This window comes from Aquarana catesbeiana, linkage group LG02, assembly GCF_042186555.1.
Source record: "Aquarana catesbeiana isolate 2022-GZ linkage group LG02, ASM4218655v1, whole genome shotgun sequence".
In the NCBI taxonomy this organism is placed as follows: Eukaryota; Metazoa; Chordata; class Amphibia; order Anura; family Ranidae; genus Aquarana; species Aquarana catesbeiana.
Genome location: NC_133325.1, coordinates 399,147,716 through 399,165,679, shown reverse-complemented (window position 1 = coordinate 399,165,679; position 17,964 = coordinate 399,147,716). Strand labels below are relative to the sequence as shown.

The 17,964-nt window shown below is 43.9% G+C and overlaps 1 protein-coding gene across 1 annotated transcript in view; it reads left to right on the top strand.

Moving 5' to 3' along the window:
• INTS2 (integrator complex subunit 2) overlaps positions 1-17,964 on the top strand; it is a 123,668-nt gene that overhangs the window by 38,896 nt on the left and 66,808 nt on the right. The window contains exons 10-11 of the mRNA XM_073615256.1: positions 8,509-8,580; positions 15,995-16,109. Coding sequence (XP_073471357.1) covers positions 8,509-8,580; positions 15,995-16,109 — 187 coding nt within the window. The remainder of the gene's footprint in view (positions 1-8,508; positions 8,581-15,994; positions 16,110-17,964) is intronic.

Below are 17,964 nucleotides of genomic sequence, written 5' to 3'. Positions count from 1 at the left end.
TTTAGAGTTTGGGTCATTGCCTTTGCAACCATTTGCTTTGCGGCTGTGAACAGATGATTACAAATAAAAGTCTATATGTCATTGTGCTCAAGTTTGTGATTCAATAAAGTTTCATAGGGTTCTTTGCAAACGATAAGGGTGCAAATGATACAGTATACTTTGTCCCAGAATCTTTACACCACAGGGCATGTCCTTCAAATGTACAGAAATATACCATTCCCAGTACAAACCCAAAAACAGGGGTAGTTGACACAAAACTTGCTAGTCAGCTTGAAATGAGATACCATCAGCTGAGTATTTCATAGTTTGTTTCAACCACCATTTTGAGAGCAGGCCTTCGTGATGAACCAAATTTGCATGCAGCCTTCCTCTGCTAGTGAAAAGCTTGGGTCTAGTTCCCATTCATGCCAATAGTGGGTAAGGACACATAAGAATGGCTGAGTAGTGTTAAATAGATGGTTCAGATTAGACCAGGTAAGTGGAAAGGTAGATCATCTTTACAACATTTTGTAACTGGAGATGAATTCAGGCATATTCAGATCGTAGTTTGAACCTATCGTTCCTGCCAGGAAGCTGTCACTGCATAAAGATAATCATAACTGGCTGAGGCACTCCCCATCTTGCAGCCGTACTTACACAATGGGATGTGTATATGTACAGCTGCATCAGTAATGAAAATAGTTTGTCTGGCCAGTAACACACCACCTGAGTTAGTGTGCCTCCACTCTGGATGAAGGAGCACATGGGGGAACCTTTGAACAACAGCATTGTCGGTCTGGGGGGAGGGGGGTATTAGATGTACTAGCAGATTTAAATACACTAACAAATTGAAGCCAAACTCCAGCTTACACTGCAGTTATACATGCAGTTACAGCAGCAGTTTTTTTAATTCGGGTTAAAGGGTTTACATGAATAAAAGTTGACCTTTTGTAAGTACCCCTGTCAGTGGTAAATGGTTTATCTCAACACTCTAAACTGCTACATCTGCAGGACAGCTTGTCCTGTTGAAAAACAGACTTGCTGGTGGGATCACCAGATGAAAATCAACCACTTCCCACCCAAGGATATCATATGGGGTCCTGGACTTTGAGTGGCGATATCTGAATGATGCCTGCAGCTGCAGGCATCATTCAGATATCTTTTTTCAGCAGGCTATTCCCTATAAAGTAAAAGCCACTTGATTGCTTTTACAGGCAGCGGGAGGGGACGCCCCCCTTCCGCCACTCTCCAGTGCTTCTTCCAGTTACGATTGGCGAGCCAGAGAATGAATCCTCTGACGGTTTACCATAGAGCTGACCGCGGACCCGGCCATCTCTGTGACCCTTGGAGGCCAGAACTGACGTCACTTCCGGCGTGACCGATGTAAAAGCTGCTGTTATTTTTGCTGGAAAGTCTGAGATCGATTTTAATTTGTTTTGCTTTGTTTTTTTTTTTTTTTTTTTATCTTGGGCTTTCCAGGACTTCTAGACTCCCCAGATCTCTCATAGAGGACCTGTCACCCCCTATCCTTATTACAAGGGATGTTTACATTCCTTCTAATAGGAAAACAAGTGAAAAAAATTAAGTGTAAAAATAAAATAAACAATAAAAAAAATGTAAGCGCGTTCAAACCACACATGAGGTATTGCCGCCAATGTTAGGGATATAGCAATAATTCTAGCGCAAGACCTCCTTAGTAACTCTAAACTAGTAAACTGTAAACATTTTCACAGCGTAACCTTTGGAGATTTTTAAGTACCAAAGTTTGGCGCCATTCCACGAGTGTGTGAGACATGTTGGGTATCTATTTACACGGCCTAACATCTTTTACATTATACAAAAAAATTGGGCTAACTTTTTAGTGTTTGTGTGTGTGTGTGGTGGTTTTTTTTTTGTTTTTTTTTTTTGGAATCCGTGAAAGTGTTTTGTCAACCCCCCCCCCCCCCCCCAAAAAAAAATCACGTTTTAAAAATTGCTGTGCAAATACTATGTGACACAAAAAATTGCAACGACCGCCATTTTATTCCCTAGGGTCTCTGCTACAAAAATATATATTATGTTTTCGGGTTCTGAGTAATTTTCTAGCAAAAGAATGTGGATTTTTACATGCAGGAGAGGAGTGCCAGAATAGGCCTGGGCTGAAAGTGGTTAAGAGAGCCAAAAAAATAAAACTAATGCAGCCATCAAGTATACAAAACTTTCTGTCTGTGCCTGCCTTTTATGGGCGGTAAAGAGCTTTCATTTTGTAATGCAGTCATCACATCTAAGAATTGGTAAACTGGAACTTTATAAATGTTTGCTTTTGGGTTTAATACCACCTTAACCGCTTGCCGACCATCCGCCGCAGTTGTACTGCAGCAGAATGGCACAGGCAGGCGAATCACCGTTGTTACGCCGGCCGCGATGATCGGCTTCGATCAGGAACTGGTCAATCCCCAGGCCCAGGCTGATGAAATCTGGCCTGGTCCTGGTGATTACTCCTGACAAATGATATCCTTCCCCTGTCTGTGTAAATGTAAACACTGACGGGGAAGTGATGTCATCTCTCCTCGTGTCGGTCTTTTCGTTCCAGACCGAGAGGAGAGAGCATCAAACAGTGAGTTGCACCAACACTACACTGACACCAGGTCACGTAGGCACACAATTGACCCCCCGATCACCCCCCCAGTTAACCCGTTCACCACCTGTCACTGTGTCACCCAGTGCAGCGTTCAGATTTTTTTTGATCGATGTACTAGTGTCATTAGTGACACTAATCAGTGATGGGGTAATTAGTATTAGGCCCAGATAGGTCTAGGGACCAACCCCCCCCAATAAAGGTTTAACCACTTGATTACCCCCTGTCACCTGTGATCACAGTATAAGTGTCACGGGTGACGCAGTTTAGCTAGATTTTTTTTTTTATAGCGTCAGGGCACCCGCCATATTTTATCCAATAAAGGTTAAACCCCCTGATCACCCGGCGGGTGATCAAAGTTTGGTTTTAGCGTCAGATAGGGTCTGCGTCACCCCAGGCAGTGTCAGATTATTGCCAGTACCGCTAACACCCACGCACGCACCATACACCTCCCTTAGTAGTATAGTGTCTGAACGGATCGATATCTGATCTGATCAGATCTATATTAGTGTCCCCAACAGTTTAGGGTTCCCAAAAACGCAGTGTTAGCGGGATCAGCCCAGATACCTGCTAGCACCTGCGTTTAGCCCCTCCGCACAGCCCACCCAAGTGCAGTATCAATCAATCACTGTCACTTACAAAACACAACACACATAACTGCAGCGCTCGCAGAATCAGGCCTGATCCCTGCGAACACTAACCGTTTTTTTTGGTAGCATTTGAATCAGTCGCTAACAGGAGCTTTTTTAACTGTGAGTCTTACTACTGTACCAGTAAATTTAGAGACCAAAATCTCAAATCGAAGGTACAGTAGTGAAGAGGCCTACACGTTTCTGAGCATGACAGATAGTGAAGAGGAAGTCGCTCATCTGTCAGATTCAGGCTCAGAATACGAACCTGTAAACAGCAGCGGCACCCTGACAGATAGTTCTGACAACGGAGTTGTGGTCCCTGCCAAGCTCGGCGTACCAGACCCCGATCTTCTGCTGTCGTTGAGGTGCAAGAACTGCAGGTCCCTCGTATGGAGCAGAGAGCCAGTACTAGCGCTGCTATTCCTTCTGGTGAACTGGCAAGCATCAGCGGTCTAGGACATCCTGGTCATACATCCAGCACTGCAGTAACACTTGGTGACATGGCGAGTCCCATAAGTGCAGTTCAAGCTGGCGAGGTGGCAAGCACGAGTAGTGTCTCGCTGCCACCAAGAAGAAGACAGACAGGCCCGTCGAGCCCATAGTGCCCTTCCTGCTGCATTCGCCAATCCTAACTGGGAACCCACCACTTCTGCAGCACCCGTACTTCCCCCATTCACTGGCCAACCCCGAATTCAGGTGGAAACAGTTGATTTTACGTCACTTGATTTTTATTTGCTGTTTTTCACCGAAGATCTCTATAGATCTATTGTGGACCAAAGCAATTTATAAGCTGGTCAATTCATCGCCGCTAATCCCCAGCTGACCCTTGCCAGAGATTGGAGACCAATTACAGTCCCCGAAGTTAAGACCTTCCTGGGCCTATCCCTCCTCATGGGCATAACTAAAAAGAGTGAGTTGCGGTCATATTGGTACACTGACCCAATTCATCATATGCCCTTGTTCTCTGCCTCCATGACCAGGACACCATACGAGCAGATCTTGCGGTTCATGCATTTCATCGATAATGAACTCTGTCGTCCTCGAGGTGACCCTGAATTTGATCGGCTCTACAAAATTCGGCCCCTCGTAAACCACTTCAACCATCGTTTTTGCAGACTTGTTTACTCCCCATCAAGTTGTCTGCGTTGATGAGTCCCTGATTACGTTTTCTGGATGCTTGTCATTCAAACAGTATCTTCCCAGCAAGCGTGCCAGATATGGGGTCAAGATGTATAAGCTCTGTGACGGGGCCACAGGCTATACATATAGTTTTATGGTTTACGAGGGAAGAGATAGTTGCGTAGAGCCACTTTTTAGTCACTTGTTTGATCATCAAATTGACGCATGTGGCACCGTGTGATCTAATCGTCGGGGCTTTCCCCAGTGGCTTGTAGATTCCCGTGTTAGGCTGGGGGAGAGAGCTTGCATGAGATGTAATAATTTGCTCGTTGTGAAGTGGAGGGATAATAAGAATGTTTTCGTTCTGTCCTCCCTTCACGCAGACACGACGGTCCAAATTCCTACGGCGACTGGTGTTGTGGAGAAACCCCTCTGTGTACACGAATATAACCCTAATATGGGAGGAGTGGACCTAAACGACCATTTGTTGGCGCCGTACCTAATTGCCTGTAAGGCCAGATGCTGGTACAAAAAAGTGTCTGTCTATTTATTTCAATTGGCTTTGCTGAACGCTCATGTGCTATACAGAGCTTCAGGACAGACTGGATCCTTCCTTAAATTCCAGGAAGAGATCATCAGGGCCCTTCTGTTTCAAGATGATGCTGTGGCCCAACTTCCCAACGCAAATGCAGTAAGCCGGCTGCATGAGAGGCATTTTCCGCATGTCCTCTCTGGTACCCCTACCCAAAGAAACGCCCAAAGACAATGTCGTGTCTGTAGAAAGCGTGGATTTAGGTGTGACACCCGCTTTTATTGTCCCTCCTGTCCTGACCAACCTGGTCTTTGCATTGGTGACTGTTTCGAACGCTCACTAGTTGAGTATTAGCGTAGGGTACAGCACCACACAGTCATAGGCACACGTACACAGGGTCTCGGGGTCTCGAAAGATGTGATGGCCATCACATTTTGAGAGACCCTAATCTGCAACGTTTAGTTTTTTTTACAGTTTTTATAAAAGTAAAAAAAAAAAAAGCCAAAAATAGTTGTATTTTTTCGCTCTCGCTCTCTCTCTCTCTACTGTCCGCTCTCTATTGTTCTATATCTATCGTTCTATCTGTTTTATTTTTACTATGTTTTATTGTATTTGCTTTGCAGGTATGGTATGTTATACTGTTTTGTTTGTTTTATTGTTAACCATCATTTGCTTAGCAGGTACGCCATTCAGCTGCAGTGCGGATTTATTTATCTTGACAGCAACAGCATTTTCTCCCACGATACATAAAGCCGTGACTCCAGCGCTCTTTTTTTCATGCAGCCCACAGGCTGCATGAAAAAAAACTTACAATATATATATGCCCAACAAGGACCAGCAACGTACTGGTATGTTGCTGGACTTTGAGTGGTTATGATGCCTGCGGGTTTAGGTATCATCTTGGTATCCTTCTTTTCAGCCAGTGGTCGGCTTTCATGTAAAAGCAATCCTAGCGGCTAATTAGCCTCTAGACTGCTTTGAACCCAAAAGAACATACGTTCAATGGGTCAAACAGGCTTGTGTAATGGAGCAGCCACTGAAGGCATGGAATCCTCTGGAAACTGTAACGAAAACCCACAGCCGTCCGTGGACTGGTGTGTCTCGTAAAGAGACCTGGTATACGTAGATAGCAGATGGATTTAGAGGAGGAAGAACAAAAAGGGGCACATAGCGTAATTCCGTAAATTACAAATAAAATTTATTAAGTTAGAAAACACTCACATTTGAGTAGGTAAAACAGCGCTTTTACTAAGTAAAATGGCGGCAATGGAGTCCTACCCGACGCGTTTCGTCACTTTAGACATCGTCTGGGGGGTGAATGTATGTGTTTGCGAATATTGGGTTTATTCCCTTTGTGGCAATTTCATGTACTTATTTATTAGCGCTACACTTTTTACTTTGTTTTCTATGCATATATCACAATTGTGTTAGCTGCTTCTCTTGTTTCCTTTAGGCAGCGCAGAATTACTTTTTACACTATTCATGTGTGAGCAATATATTATTTAGTGACAAGTTTGTCATTTTCCCGCAACTTGTGGCAAAATATAAAATATTCCATGGACTCAACATGCCTCTCAGCAAATAGCTTGGGGTGTCTACTTTCCAAAATGGGGTCATTTGGGGGGGGGGGTTGTGCCATCTTGGCATTTTATGGCCTTCAAAAAAGTCCCACACATGTGGTATCCCCGTACCATGGCATGTGTGAGCAATAAATCATTTAGTGACAACTTTTTTTTTTTATTTTATTTTTTATTATTTATTATTATATATTTTTTTATTGTCATTATTCAATCACTTGGGACAAAAAAATTAAATATTCAATGGGCTCACCATGCCTCTCAGCAATTTCCTTGGGGTGTCAACCTTCCAAAATGGGGTCATTTGGGGGGTGGGGTTTGTACTGCCCTACCATTTTAGCACCTCAAGAAATGAGATGGGCAGTCATAAACTAAAAGCTGTGTAAATTCCAGAAAATGTACCCTAGTTTGTAGACGCTATAACTTTTGCGCAAACCAATAAATATATGATTATTGACATTTTTTTTACCAAAGACATGTGGCTGAATACATTTTGGCCTAAATGTATGACTAAAATTGAGTTTATTGGATTTTTCCTTTAAAAAAAGTAGAAAATATAATTTTTTTTTTTTTTAATTTTCTGTCTTTTTCCATTTATATCGCAAAAAATAAAAATCGCAGAGGCAATCAAATACCATCAAAAGAAAGCTCTATTTGTGGGGAAAAAAGGATGTAAATTTCGTTTTGGGTACAACATTGCATGACCGCGCAATTACCAGTTAAAGCAGCGCAGTGCCAAATTGTAAAAAGTCCTCTGGTCTTTAGGCAGCCAAATGGTCCGGGGCTTAAGTGGTTAAGGTCATAGTAAACATGGAATTCTATATTAAATGATGAGGACCCTTCTATATTTGGTAGTATCACTGACAGAGATACTTGTGGGTAAAAGGGACTGAAAGATATTTTGCCATAGAGAAGTGTGTTTCCTGTGCGCAAACTATATTGGCCTTTGAGGAGCAAATTATCTGAATGCCTAAGTATGTTTATTGGGGTAATTGAGCTGCTTGATATAGCAAAAATACCATCCATTGTGGAAGGGTGGACACATTCTCCAAGAATTATTGATATACCAGAGAAAGGGGGGCACTGGCCCTGTGGAACAGGTGGAGCAAAGGAAAGGGAAAGTGAAAAGGAACATGGGCCAAGGTGGCCTAAAAAATGTAAACCTGAAGAGGGAAAAAAACCCCAGAAACCTAAGGTCAATGTGTGGGACACCTGTGGTATACTGGGTAGTCACCAGTCAAATCACCTGATGAGAGGAGCAGTGGCTGTTTTGCTAAGTCCAGCAGGTTTAAAGACGGCTTATGAGCTTTTAGGAGGCTTGCCACTTTGTTGCAGAAGTATAGGAGTTTTACAATTATATCAATGGGGGATCCATCTCATTGCCTCCTAGAGCCCTGTAGGCCCTCCCAATTTCCAGTTGCTCAAACGGAATAGACATACAAGGCCCTGTAATTGCATTGAGGGCTCTTACAGTTAGGGAAAACCCATGATGTTAAAGTTCTGGAGTGATTCTCAGCATCCCCAATTTTGGCCAGAAGAAGCTGATTTTCATCTTTGAGGGATGCTAACTCCTGGTCTTGTTCACTGATCACTGCAGCAATGTTGCCAATGCAGGCCTCAAGATCAGTTGTTCTAATGCCAATTTCATGGTTCGCCCTAAAATTATTTCCTGCGATCTGTTTGGATGTCTCTTGCAATGCTCACTGTAGCATGCAATCTGTTTTTCCCAGCAGGTCCAACTGGGTCTGGGATTCTCAAGAGGGAGATAAATGAGTATACATTGCCATCTCGACCTCCGTATCAAGGTCTGTGAAGAGTCATTGGGCTTGGGACTGCAGCTTTCTCTCTGTGTTGCTGGGTACTGTGAAGTGCAGAGCTTACCTAAATTGCATCAGATATTGGTGGCTTTGTGCATGCACTCCGTGTCCAAATTTTTTTGTTAATGTTTCAGTTTCTTATGGTGACATAATGAAACGTTAAACTTTCCAATGACTTAAATAGTTGTTCAAGTAATTATAAAGTGAATTGTTCCCTTTTTTTTTTTTTTTACAGCACCCCAGAACAGGAGCAATTGATGCTGACGTGGCTAAGCTGGATGATTAAAGAGGAGGCTTATTTTGAAAGGTAGTTTGATTAGTTATTTGTACATTTTCTGTAAAAGGAAAAAAAAAAACTGGTAAAAAATAAATGTAGCATTGGCTTGTTATGGGAACATGAATGCAGAATGTATAATCAATGAAAGAGTGTTTCCACAGACAGGTAATATTTTCATTTTCTCATTCGTTGAGGAATTCAGGATTTCTTAGATTAAGTTATACTGCCACCTACGGGAAATTGGACACTGGCAACAAAAGAAAAAGTTGGTGCAGGATACATTTGGCTGCAACCATATGCCTCAGTTTTTTGCTGGTGTTTTTAGGAGAGTGGACATGTTGTTTTCCTGTTTATTTGGAAGATGTTTGTACTAATAACAGCTGCTGGTAGATTTATGCTGCAAAAGTTAAACCGTGGAAAGTGCTTCAGTCAGCCAATGAGTACTGGTAAATTCATGCTGAGTAAGTTGAATCCTGGAAGTCTCTCCAGTCTACCGACAGGTGCACGTTTTCCCTGTTTTATACTGGTGTTCCCTGTGACAGCCCTGAATTTCTGGAAGTTTGCTGGATTAAAGCGGTAGTAAACCCAGCCATAAAACAGTATAATTTCCGGCATGTGCCGGAAATGCAGCACTCCCATTGGTTGTGCTCTCAACCAAACTGTCAAACCATCCAATGGCTGGTGTCCTAATTGATCACATGTGCAGCATCATGGCAGTTGTAGATTAAACAGAGGCAAAGATGGCAGCTTCCTTGGCTGAAAACAACAGGTGGGTTTACTTACACTTTAAGTTCTCCTCAGTTGGATACTGAAGATACTTATGTGGTGCTGGCTACAGAAGTATCTGTAATGGACTGACTATATTACGCGGGGAGTTAAAATTCTTCTGTTATTGTGGGCTTTCCGTTTACTTTATGTATTTGTAAGTTGGTGACGTGGGGGGGGCGCCTGTTTATTTTGGCCTATGAACTATACAGGGATGGGTTACCATTCTACTTATTTGACCACACCACCTCCTTTACTAGCTGCACCTGGTGATGCAGCACTAAATAGGAGGGAGTGTGTAATATTGCACATACGCTCCTAGTGCTTTCTAGTTCCCTCTTGGAGCTTCACAGCTGATGATTCATTCTGCTGGTGTTGATCAGTCTAGCTGTTGCTTACTTGCAGTATTGCTGAACTAGCTCTATCATTAAATGCAAAGTATATCGCTTAGACACAATGCGAAAATGAAGGATGCACTAGGCCGAAAACAGAAAATGACAGTTTTTAAAAAATATTCATATTTTTATATATAATTGTATTATATCCGACTTTTTAAATTCATATCATCAATTTAAATGACTATGAATTTATTGTTGGCCATTATTGGCACCTTTAGTGCAAGAAAAGCTCAAGAAAAATGGAGTCTGCAGTCTCTAACCATCTCTTGTATCATGTCTGCAATCTGTTACCTAAATTTAAACACACTGCTAATAGTATTAGCAAAATTTTCATTCGGTGCACACATGCAGACATGATACAGGAGACGGTCAGAGACTGCAGACATGATACAAGAGATCAATGCAGCTTCACTAGTTCCTGTCAGAGGAAGCCTACCAGTCAGATGCAGCCTGCCTGTGCCCATCATGCAGCCTTACCAGTGCCTGTTCCCATCAGATGCAGCAGCCTGCCTGTGTCCATCATGCAGCCTCACCAGTGCCTGTTCCCATCAGATGCAGCAGCCTGCCTGTGCCAGTCATGCATCCTCGCCAGTGCCCATCAGATGCAGCAGCCTGCCTGTGCCCATCATTCAGCCTCACCAGTTCCTGTGAATGCAGCCCGCCTGTATTTGGATCAGAGCGGCGATCTCCTTGTCTCATGGAGATGGATTTGAATTGCCCGGGGCTGCAGTAACAAATTCCCGCCTCCTGTGATCACGTCACACTAATTCAATGTCCAGCCATTGGATCATCTATCACAGAAGGCGGGACATTGTTACTAGTACTACTGCCGCTCCTTGACACACAGAGATCGCGGCTCTGCAGTGAGAGGAGGAGGGAGGGGAAGACAGGACCTTGACCAAGATGACACTCCGCAATAGGCGGCATCTGGTGGTGCGGCTACTGCGCATGCGCGATTATCGGCGCAGTTATTGCCATTTTTTTTCTTTCGGCAACATGCCGAAAACACAGTTTTCGGCCGCCAAAGTTTTGGTGCAACCTTATAAGTTACACAAGCAGTTGCCAGTCATGACTGTTATGAATAAGGATGAGCTCAGGTGCGTTCGCAACCTGCACGTGCAGAGCCCGCAAGGAAGTCGGCACTGCACAGCGCTAATCGCAAGAAGTGAGACATTTCTCGATTTCTGCAGCAACGGATCGGGAAAATGTATCGCTGCCTGTGATTAGTGCTGTGCAGTGCCGACTTCCTGGCGGGCTCTGCACGTGCAGGTTGCGAACACGCCTGAGCTCATCCTTGGTTATGACTACTAATTTTGCTTGGCTATGTAGGCAGAGGGAGCTTATTGCAGTCTCGCCTCCCCTGAACACAGTCCTCTAACATTTTAGCTACCAGTTTAGCAATGGGCAGCAGGAACGCTAATCTTTCTGATTTAATGCGGAGGGGTGGTGTCAGAGATGCACAGGAGCGTGCATTTCCCCACTTGTTCCCTCAGATGCTCCAGATGTGAATAAATATTGGATTTTAAAGTGCCATAGAGCTGGATTACCACTAACTATTAAAGATGTAGTGCATTCAACATCATCCTGTGACCTCTGCAGGTCCTAACCCTTGTTAGGCCTTCACTTCTGTGTCTGGCAAACAAAAGTGGGGTCATATTGCATATGACAGAGCACTGCAGGAATGCTTTTATGGTGTGGTTTAGCTGGGGGTCACCTCTGACCCATGGATCATTACCATGGGTAACCAGATTTTTACCCCCTTCTCTGCTAAATTTAACACAGACATGCTGGATACATCTGGATCCGTTATTTGATGTAGACTCTATGGCCTTTCTCAAGGAAAGCTCATTCAGATTGCTTTTCATGGCAGTAATTCACTGCAGAGAGTTGAGTCCCTGGAGGCCTGCATGGCCCCTTATGGGTGAAGATTGGGCCTGTTTAACCCTCTGGGAAAAGCTCTGCTCAGTTCTCACTGGTTTGAAACGTCAGCATAAGTGATGCAAACAAGAGAACTCTCCTTCCCCTCCTTCCTTTTCTCCCGCTCCGTGGTCAGAAGAGGCATCGGAGGCGCATCCTCAAGCTGAAGAGGAGGAAGCTGTCGAGGATCATGAATCCAATGCACAGAGTCTTCAATCACACAAGGAGGAATTACAGGGTTTAGGGCTGCCTCCGGCACACAAGATCACAGTGGGCATCCTAGTGGTTATGGTGGACACTAACTTGAAATGATCAGTTCCAGATTCCTGTTCTCCAAAAGTTACTGGATTTGGGTCCTGGTGACTGCCATAAAACCCCAAATGTTTCCTGGTGCACCCTCATGTACGTAATAAATCACATGAATACTTCTTGCTCTCAAGAAGTCATGTGATTTTATGATGTAATGCGTAAGGGCACAGCCAGGGATGTCCTTGCACAAGGAAAAAGGAGGAAACAACTGCTGGTTCGGTCTGTAAAGTGTAAGGCATCACTAGAGGAGAGTGGAGTTTCCAAGACAGGAAGTGTGGATAACATTGGTTAACCCCTTAAGGGTGAAGGCGTTGATTGACCTATAGTGTGTGTATATAGGTGAAATGTACAGGCGAGAGCAGATAGAGCACGGTGTGGTGGAACACAGACACGTGGATTTGAAATGGATCAATAAATCACCTTGGAGCACATTTCTTTGAACATAATCATTTTTTAGGAACTTTAAGCATGCATGGGGAAGATATTTCATCTAATATATGGGGATTGGAGGATGGAAAAATGTGGATGATAATATAATTGTGTGATATTTAGTAGTTCATTTTCAGCATGCTGGACAATTTTATTTTTTCTAACCACATAGATCACCCACGAGACTGTGGGTAAAAACACACTTACCCTTCGAGAAAAAGGTCAAGGTGACAGGTCAAAAACCAGTGTAAAGTTCCTCTCATAAGCATTAAGCCTTAGGATCTAAGCACACGCCTACTCGTTTCTTTGATTCCAAGTGGAGTGCCTGGGGTCATTGGAAAGTCTCTCAATTCCGGCCTGCATGAAGGCTCTGGAGAAGATACTAGCCAACATCTATGCCATCCCTTGTGCCCAGTTGCACTCCAGAGCTCCTCAGCTTAATATCCTGTCTGTATGAGACAAACTCAGGAGTCCTTGGATCTACCAATGCATCTCACTGCCAAGCTTCGGTCAGCTCTTAAATGATTGATATCTACACAGACGTTGGATGCCAGGAAAATCCTTCCTTACTATATTAGAAAGTCTTGACGATAAATGCCAGCCTGTTGGGCTGGGGAAGTGTTTTAGATAACAACTTGGTAGTGGACGTGGCCAATCAACGTCCTGGAACTTTGGCTGCTCTCCTACTACCAGATTTATGTCCAGTCTTCTATCAGAGACTGTTGAACTTTCACTCCTTGATTTAGACCTATGTATCGCACCCTGTTACTCCATGGGATCTGAATTCTGGTTCTATCTGTGCTTTGAAGATCACCATGTGAACCTACCAGAGACCTTTATCTCTCTACTCTCACCCACAGGGTAATTTTACTTGTACCCATCACCTCTGTGAGGTGAGTGTCTGAACTGGCAGCCTTATCCTGCAAGAAACCCTTCTTGTTTTATTATCTAAGGTACAGTGAGGGGAAAAAGTATTTGATCCCCTGCTGATTTTGTACGTTTGCCCACTGACAAAGAAATGATTAGTCTATCATTTTAATGGTAGGTTTATTTTAACAGTGAGAGACAGAATAACAACAAAAAATACAGAAAAACACATTTAAAAAAGTTATAACTTAATTTTCATTTTAATGAGTGAAATAAGTATTTGACCATTTTGCAAAACATGACTTAGTACTTGATGGCAAAATCCTTGTTGGCAATCAGAGGTCAGTCGTTTCTTGTAGTTGGCCACCAGGTTTGCATACATCTCAGGAGGGATTTTGTCCCACTCCTTTTTATAGATTGTATCCAAGTCATTAAGGTTTGGAGGATGATGTCTGGTGGTAACTCAAACCTTCAGCTCCCTCCACATATTTTCTATGGGATTAAGGTCTGGAGACTGGCTAGGCCACTCCAGGATTTAATGTGCTTCTTCTTTAGCCACTCTTTTGTTGCTTTGGCCACGTGTTTTGGGTCATTGTCATGCTGGAATATACCCATCCATGATCATTTTCAGTGCCCTGACTGAGAGAAGGAGGTTCTCACCCAAGATTTGATGGTAAATGGCCGTCCATCGTCCCCTTGATGCAGTGAAGTTGTCCTGTCTCCTTAGCAGAAAAACACCCCCCAAAGCATAATGTTTCCACCTCCATTTTTGACGGTGGGGATGGTGTTTCTGGGGTCCTCCTCCAAACATGGCGAGTTGAATTGATGCCAAGGAGCTTGATTTTGGTCTCATCTGACCACAGCACTTTCACCCAGTTCTCCTCTGAATCATTCAGATGTTCGTTGGCAAACTTCAAATGGGCCTGTACATGTGCTTTCTTGAGCAGTGGGACCTTGCAGGCACTGCAGGATTTCCATCCTCCACGTCATAGTGTGTTACCAATTGTTTTCTTGGTGACTATGGTCCCAGCTGCCTTGAGATCATTGAGAAGATTCTCTGGGCTGATTCCTCACTGTTCCCATAATCATTGAAACTCCACGAGGTGAGATCTTGCATGGAGACCCAGACTGAGGGAGATTGACAGACAGTTAGTTATTTTGTGTTTCTTCCATTTGTGAATAATCGCACCAACTGTTGTCACCCTCTCACCAAGCTGCTTGGCGATGGTCTTGTAGCACATTCCAGCCTTGTGTAGGTCCACAATCTTGTCCTTGACATCCTTGGACAGCTCTTTGGTCTTTGCCATAGTGGAGAGATTGGAATCTGATTGCTTCTGTGGACAGTTGTCGTTTTTTTTTTTTTTTTTTTTTTTTTTTTTTTTATACAGGTAACAAGCAGAGATTAGGAGCACACCCGGGAGTCAGAAATCTTACTGATTGATAGGGGATCAAATACTTATTTCACTCATTAAAATGGAAATCAGTTTTATAACTCTTTTGAAATGCGTTTTTCTGGATATTTTTTTATTCCGTCTCTAACTGTTAAAATAAACCTACCTCTAATGTTATTGAGTGATCATTTCTTTTTCGGTCGGCAAACTTACAAAATCAGCAGGGGATCAAATACTTTTTTCCCCTCAATGTACTTTGTCTTTCACTTCAACCTGGAATTCTTTCTTTCTCTCCTTTGTCTACTCTATATGTTGTTTGGGCTGTGGCTATTTCTCAGGTACTGTTTCTTTGGGAAGACTGATTTCTTTTGATTCTGAATGGACCCCACAAGGGTACACCAGCTTCTCTGTCCACTTTCTCTAGGTGACTCAGGCTGACCATATCCAAACTTATGTGGGGCTCCACCGTTTCCTGTCAAGGCACACTTTCCCTAATCTGTGGGTGCTTCTTTGGGATTATGTAACATTTCTCTATTTGCAAGGCTACCATCTGGTCGTCTTCTTTTTTTTTTTTTTACATTCTACCAGGTGGATATACAGGTCCAATCTGATGCCAGCTTCAGGCATTGGGTCCTTCAGGCAGTGCTTTGCTCTGCAGGCAGGTTACAGTTTTCAGTTTTTCTTGGTCCTGCTAGTCTTTGTTGCTATATTGCTGATTCTTCTTCTGGAGTGCTTCTGGACATCCCGACAGTCTAAGAATTTCTGTGTCTCTTGGGGTTCATTGAGTGACTCCAGTCTCTTCCCTTCCTAAGTAGCTTTTGCTACAAAACTGTATCTTGTACTGGCACTGGCTTTTGTTGCCTGTGTCCATTTCTAATGTAGGCAACAGTGTAACCTGGCAGTTTAAGAATTCCCATGTCCCTCAATTGACTCTGAGAAAAACATTTTGCAATGAGTACAAAATTCTTATTTTCTCTTTAAATTTTTATCCTTGGATTTATACACTTTAATTGCACATTGTTGTCCACTTCTATTCTGTAGATATTGCCATTGAAAGATTCAGCAAGCACACTGACATCTAGCCCTTTCTCCCTAAACTAAAATAACATTACCAGTCTCTGTGTTGTAAATAGAGCACTGAATTATTTGCATACTTTTTTAGGTTTGCAATACTGTTACTTTAATGAAGTTGTAATGCCGAAAAACTAAAAGCCAGTGTTGAGGGATATGTGTTTTTTTGACCTGAAACTTTTAGGATACCATGTGCCAGAAGAAGCAATGAGATGGGAATTCTGGCAAATGCAGTTTCAAAGAGAATACTGTAAGTATTGGAGTGGTGAACTAATGGTGTGTTTGTACTTTTTATAGCACTGCTGGTGTATCAGCCTCATTTGGAGAAATGCTGTTGTTGGTTGCCATGTATTTCCATAGCAACCAGTTGAGTGCCATCATTGATTTGGTTTGCTCTACTTTGGGAATGAAGGTGAGAAAATTGTCTAATTGTTGAAATGAATACTGTGTGACTTGCTACTTTCAAAATATTGTATTTATTATTTCCTTTAATTTCCTATTGTTAAGATCGAGAATAGAAAATCTATAAAAACTGCTATTTCTTTCTTGAACATCACGGGACATAGAGCCACAGTAATTACTGATGGGTTATATAGGGTATTACTGGTGATTGGACACTGGCACACCCTATCAGAAAGTTCAACCCCCTATATAATCCCTCCCCTTGCAGGGATACCTCAGTTTTTACGCCAGTGTCTTAGGTGATGGATGTGTAAAGATGTCCTGTGCTGAGCTCCAAGGGGAATATCCCATATCCTATACTGGGGCAAGCCAGGTGAACTGGATCCATTCCAAAGTGTCCTTTCGTGGCCGAATTGGATGGTACCCGGGCCTCGTGTCCGAAGAAACGAGGTTTTACCTGTAACGCTTCTCTTTTTAGAGAGCTGGACCCCGCATATTAGAAAATGTTTTTTCTAGCCTAATTTCTAGCCGGGTGCTTTACAGGTCCAGAACTGCAGGATCCCCCTATTTGTAGGGGGCCCCAGTCTCTGACGGTTTTCCAAACGGAGCCCACCGTGAGAGAGGTGAAGATTGGGTCTGTATAACTGAACCCTGCGGCTGGATAAGGCAAGAGGAGATTCCACAGAATTTTTTAATTCTAGTAGGTTTTCTCCTTTAAGGTAAATGCATGCTATGCCTATTGTGACCACCGGGAGCTGCCAAGAGCACATACCTTCACATGCTGGATTGTCTGTCTCAGTGTTCATGCTGCACAGCGTCTCCGGCCGGCTCCAGGTAGGATGGGATAGGGGGATTTCTCATGCATGAATGTTCCCCCCCCCCCCCAGGCTAGGGGAGGCCACAGGGGTCTGAAGAGCGGTTATACACTGCTCGAGCACTGCCGCCGCCATTGCCGCCATTACACAGGCCCCATCACTACCGGCCTCTTTCCTGCACCCCCCCCCCCCCCCAGCTTTCCTCCATATTATTTCTGGAGGGTCGGCCAGCGCGGGAAGTGTTCGTTTTTTCAAAATTCAAAGGGGGGGCGGTAGAGGGGGGCGGGGCGTCAGCACAGGTGCTTAGACACCCACTCAGGCCAGCTGCAGGCTATTTAAAACACTCTGTACAGGTGCACACAGCCTTTGGAGGGACTCAGAGCTGACGGTCGCATGTAAGGTGGGACACAGGCATTCTCCTAGGCAGCATTTACTAAGGTAACACCAGACTGGGCATTTGGTAGCAGGGCTTTTAGCCGGACTACATCGCTCAGCAGTCAGTGTTCATTTTGTGATACCTCCACCTTGTTGCTTTGCACTATGGGTAAAAGAGGTTCAAACACCCCAAGAACCAGAGACTCTAGGGGATCTCGGTCGGGTTCTGACCCCCTTTCTGCAGCATTGCCCCCCCCCGAGGGGCCAGGGACGGCTAGCCAGGGGGAGCCATTGGGGTCAGAGGCTATACCTGCCTCCGGCACTTCAGCCCCTGTATACATTACACAGGAGGTTTTTTCCTCAACCATTAGTGGTTTGGAGGAAAGATTAATGGTCGTGATTACATCTTCACTCAGTGGAAGAAAACGCACTAGGCCTTCCTCTGTTTCCCAAGACCCTCAGGAAGAGGAGCCCTGGGATAGGGGAGACAAATCTCTTTCAGAGGATCAGGATGGGACAGATAATTCCTCTTCAGAGGAATCAGGTGGAGAGGGACCCTCTGCGACTTCCCAGGAGGAGAAAGTCTTAGTGCAGATTCTTACTGGATTGGTCCGCTCCACATTCAGGTTGCCCGTATCTGAATCAGTTAAAGAACCCTCTTCTTCTTTGGGGTCA